The sequence below is a fragment of the Triticum aestivum genome, chromosome 7B (genome assembly GCF_018294505.1).
Source record: "Triticum aestivum cultivar Chinese Spring chromosome 7B, IWGSC CS RefSeq v2.1, whole genome shotgun sequence".
Taxonomy (NCBI): Eukaryota; Viridiplantae; Streptophyta; class Magnoliopsida; order Poales; family Poaceae; genus Triticum; species Triticum aestivum.
In genome coordinates this window covers 745982426-745987675 of record NC_057813.1, presented here as the reverse complement: position 1 = coordinate 745987675, position 5250 = coordinate 745982426, and the positions used below count along the sequence as shown (strand labels likewise).

Sequence of the window (5250 nt, the reverse complement as noted above, 5' to 3'; positions counted from 1 at the left end):
CATTTGTGACTTCCAGTCATTGAATGCCTTGCGACCAAATTGGACCTACATCTCGATTGGATCGAGCTTGACGGAGTTGCAGTCCAGTTTGTCGTTGTTCATCGCCACATATTCCTCGATATACATGTCAACATGTCAAGCACCGTCTTCATCAGATCGATTTGAGCCATTTTGTTGAACAAATGATCTGCAAAATTCAAACACGACTACAATCAACTCATGCTAAGGTGTTCTGAAGAACTTTGCTTGAAATCACTTCCATGATCTCGCACCTTTTGCTCGGGATTTTAGGAATCAAGCAGTTGATAGAAAATTTGAACACATGAAGGGATTGGGGAGGAAGGATCACAACTCTGAGTACCAATTATTACGATCCTACCAGGATATTCAGAGAAACATCATCAGCTTCATTTCTACTAGTGGTTGGGCCCCGCCATTGCGAACCGCTTGAGAGGAAGTTGTGCATGCGTTTCTTCATCTTAAAGAAAAAAAAAAGACAAACTCACCTTCATCTCAAACTTAAAAAAAAAACTTTCTTATGTCACATGGACATCACATCCATCTCAAACAAAAAGTCCAGAAAAACTTTTCTCAGAACGAAAGAGAAAATGAAGTCTCACTTTCATCTTAAAAAAAGCTCAATAAAAAATGTCAAAAACTTTCTCACTGCGGCCAATCCGCTTGTGCCATGTGGCCAGCTGGGCGCCTTCTTGTTCGCCCTAGGTATGTGCCAACCCATTGCCTAAAGGTCGCCAAGTCGACGTCAACTGCCGCACCGCCCCAGGGGCTGTCTTTGCTCACTGGTCTCCCTCTTCTCGACAGTGAAGACAAGCATATAGGTATCATGAAGCTTCCTCCCTTGATCCACCATTTCACTTTGTATTTTCAGCTCAATTTATGATTTGTATGGTGACATGGACGAAATCCTCATCCATGTTTGTGCAGATTATACCTTATCTATGCCTACAAGGTGTTTGATAATAATCCAACCCAGCTGCATAGGATGATTAATCTATGCAATATGTTCTTTATTGTTAGCTTAATAAATTTTTTGTTTGATGTATGATCCTAATGTGTTCTTCCTGTAGGTATTGCTGCCGCAATCACACTCTTATCATGGTGTCACAGGCAAACCACTCGAGTACATACAGTACTCATTGATCTGATTTTGTGTTCGGGCCCTTGCTAGCTATGTGATTGATTTTGGACATGTATATGTGCGGTACTATCCATTGTGTATTACATGGATGGGTTAGTGTGTGTGGGCTGCAGAGAAGGTCTGCTCCGTCATGATGTAGAGTGGAAGACGTCACTCAGCTAGCTCATGCCAGTATCATATCTATCTACCATATATATACACACAGCTAGCTCATGATCTTGGCATCTTATCAGCTGACTATCTTGGTTGGTTCATGGTTAGCCTGTGTTGTTCTAGCTCGGTACCTAATACTAGCATAATCCAACACGTTGGAGTGTGCATCTTAAAAAGATGCATATTACTCAGCAGCAACCAACACTTAAATTGTTTAAAAGTCACCTACTCTTTTTGATAATGAAGGCATTGGCCTTGGTCAGTAGATCTCTCTTGAGTTTCAGATGTGGATGGATTGTTTCTCTCTAGATGTTTAGTTAAGTTTTGGGCCAATTTTCTTTTGGTTGCTGCTAACACACGTGAATTGTTTCAGCACCAAAGGCAATGGAGAAATGTGATGTTGAAACTAAATCAATAACTTACCGCACTTCTGGTCAAGCTATATAGCATTTTGGGCCCAAAAAATAAGGTCACACACTGCTACTATCACCAAGGCCAGTTTCACCATACTTGAATATAATTGTTAGGTAAGAAAAAAAGAGGACACGTTTGTCATTGGCATGTAAACATGGCTGAAACTGAACAAGGACAAACTGAATTGCCTCAAAAGAAACATGCAAAGGGCTACCAGAGTTTGTCGGAAGGAAAATTAATATTGCGCAAGCTTTGTATAGAATGATGAGATTGCTATTTGAATCATGACCATGTTTAGGTAGATGGGCAATCAATTTACAAGTTTTAGTAATGCTAACACCAACAGGAGATGTATAGCTAGTTAAATCGGAAAAACATGGCTGGAGTACATACATGCTAGCATATTTTAAGCTAGGTGTCAAAGAAAGAAAGTATGACGAACTCGTCAACTGGTGGATCGAAAAAAACGAAGCAACAATCATTAGAAGCAGTTTCAACAGACATGGGTTTAAGCTTTAGAGTCTTGATCCTGGCGCACTTTGCTCGTAGTGCCTCATCGGCGACGATGTTGTAGCAGTTGCGCATGCAGAGATGCTCGAGGTAAGGACAGCTATCAATGATGCTCACCAGTTCCGCGTTGTTGATGTTGACGCAGTCAAGACTAAGGTGCCGCAGCTGTTTCATCGTAGCGATTCCAAGCACATCCCCATCATGGAAGCCGTAGCTGCCGTTCGGATGCAGAAAGTACCCCGGGTGGGCTAGCACAAAGAGCTTTAACTGTGAGCATGCTCTGCTAATGGCCTCATACACGTCACGGTTCTCCTTCTGATCATCAGAAATGTTGTGGCACTCAATAAGAACTAGCTCTTCTAGCTGAGGGAACTTTACTATCAAGTCCATGAATCCTTTCTCGGAGATGTCGTGGCATTGCATCAGGCCAAGGCTCTTCAGAGAGGGCGACCTGCAAGCAATGTGAAAATTCATATTACTTTCTGGTGCTAATTATACTATGCCAGCATATCTTTGGAAAGCGTACGAATAGACGTGGTACCAACCAAACTCCATGACGATCGTTCATAGACAGACAGAGATGTATTGCAATGCAACATGGGTTGTTCAAAAGAAGCGGTGACAGTGCTACAACCAATATGAAGATATGGCTATTCATGCCGTGCTTCTCACATGACCGGAGGCAATGGTGAAGGCAGAATTTTTAGGTGTGACAGAGTTTGTGAAGGAAAAACCATATACTGTATAATACAACTATACAAGAGTTTAACAAATTACAAGATATATTATTTTGTGTTCGACAAGTACAAACAAAATCCAAAACTAACCGATTACTTTGAACAACAAGAGATTACTTAATAGGGATGCTTATTATGGTCGGCGGTAACAAAGTTTGCTTCAAAATGAAGTTCAATTTCAATGTTGAACTACTTTATTATGACTTGCTCTCCTTCTTCGGTGCTTTATGCATACTAGGCACAATCGCCCTCTCGTCGCCAGTAGCCACTGACCAATCACGACTTGTTCTTCTTCTGAACTACGTATCATGACTTCACAACAGTTTAGTCTTTCTGGCATTTTGGAAATAATAATTGCTAGTTTTTTAGCAAAAAAAAACAAAAAATGAGCAAAATGGTGATTGCTAGTTGGCCAGCCGGATCGTGTATTTGTGTTTTAATTCATCTGTCGAGTCAACTCACAGTTTGCAAACCCACTGACTGATAATCAGGCCCACTAGTAGGAAGCAACAGGCCTAACATGCACTTAACCTTACTAGTTCAAATTTTACATGTACCAGTATGTATACTGGTTGTATTTGTAGAAAACATTAGGCATGGCAGCTGCCAAACCATGCCAGATTGCTGGCACCGCCCCTGACTGGAGGCGCACAGCTTTTCTGGGATACAGCAAAAGAGCAGAGAAACTTAAAGATACCGAAGCTGCACCTGATAACTTGGGCCTGAGAGGAGGTGTTCTAACTAGAGACCTGTTTAAAAAAAGACAGTGGTTGTTGTTATCATGGTCATGTGCACAATTTGGACCAGTCAGAACGGGAACAGATTCGTTCATGCCTCTCTCGAGTTGCCACCCAAGATGAGGGAAGTGGACAAGACCAAAGTAACTTGCGATCTATACCGATGGTGCTCTGCTCTGAATGCTGCGAACAAGCTGGTTTGCAATCTATACCGATGGTGCTCTGCTCTTAACGTTGATTTTTTTTAGAATATAGATTACTAGATAAATTCAGCAAAAATACTGGCAGGCAAAGGAGTCTGAAATCTGACATAGACAAAGGAGGAGTATTATTACCAAAGAAGAAGAAGAAGAAGGTACCTGTCCGCAATGTATTCCAGGAGCTCATCGGTCCCGAAATCCCTCGCCACAAACTTCTGTAGCCGCCCGCCGGAGCGGTCGACAGCCACCTTGGCCATGGCACACAAGGAGTCATCCACCTTGACCATGGCGCTCCAGGGGTCATCGATGCCCGTTATCAGCACAGACGGCCGCAGCTCAGATGACACCTTGGCTATGGCGCGCAGGAAGGCCTCCGTTCCCTCCGGAGTGTCGGGCGGGCGCGACATCACCACGGCCCGCCACAGCTCTGGCGCCTTGGAGGCGTGGAGCCAGGAGCGGCACACGAGGCCCGCGCCCATGAGGAGCTCGACGGCTCCGAGCTTGGCGAAAACGCAGGTGAGAGCGTCCAGGGGCATCTCGGACCAGTCCCTGGCGGATGGCCCCCGCGCGCACATTTCGTCGAACACCTGCCCTGCGTGAGTGCGATGAATGGAATTTTAGACGAGCAGTCCGGGGAGGAGCGCACCATCGAGTGAAAGGAAGGACAGAGAGAGATGCATGTAAAGAAGAAGAAGAAGAAGAAGAAGGGGATGATGGGGAGGAGAGGCAGCCGTTCAGCGCTGCTCTCGCTTGGCGTCAGTTGACGGACCGTGCGGCAGGGAAGGTTTTCTGAATATTTTATAAAAAGGCATGAATTTCATAGAAAATGGATGAAGGAAAAATGGTCGCTGTGTATTTAGAAAACTATTCACTGTGAATTGAAAAAAATATTCACCATGTGTTTAAAAATTATTCACCATATATTTAATAAATTTTCATACATACACAAAAAGTCAGATATTTCCTATCAAAAATTGAAAAATAAAGCAGAGAAGAAAATAAATAAAAGAAAAATTAAAATGGATGAACAAAAAAATGGTCACTGCGTTTTCTAAACAGTATTCACTGTGTACTTTCTCCGTCTGAAAATACTTGTCGAAAAAATGGATAAAAATATATGTATGTATGTAAAACAAAAATACGTTTAGATATATCCATTTCCCCGACAAGTATTTTTGACAGGAGGGAGTATTATATAAAGTATTCACCGTGCTTTAAAAAATGTTCACCATGTATTATAAAAATGTTCATAAACACACTAGTCAAAGTATTTTCTATCAAAAAAAATAAAGCAAAGAAGAAAATAAATAAATAATATTACTTTGACAATCTGAACATTT

General features: G+C 42.3%; 1 protein-coding gene across 1 annotated transcript; it reads right to left on the bottom strand.

The window, feature by feature from the left end:
* Nucleotides 1-2102: 2102 nt before the first annotated feature.
* LOC123160841 (putative F-box/LRR-repeat protein 23) lies at nt 2103-4546 on the bottom strand. The gene is made up of 2 exons (XM_044578685.1): nt 4070-4546; nt 2103-2687 (listed from the first exon to the last, which is right to left on the bottom strand). Exons 1-2 carry the CDS (start codon nt 4483-4485, stop codon nt 2138-2140), a joined length of 966 nt encoding a protein of 321 aa, XP_044434620.1. The 5' UTR covers nt 4486-4546; the 3' UTR covers nt 2103-2137.
* Between the last annotated feature and the right edge of the window lie 704 nt (nt 4547-5250).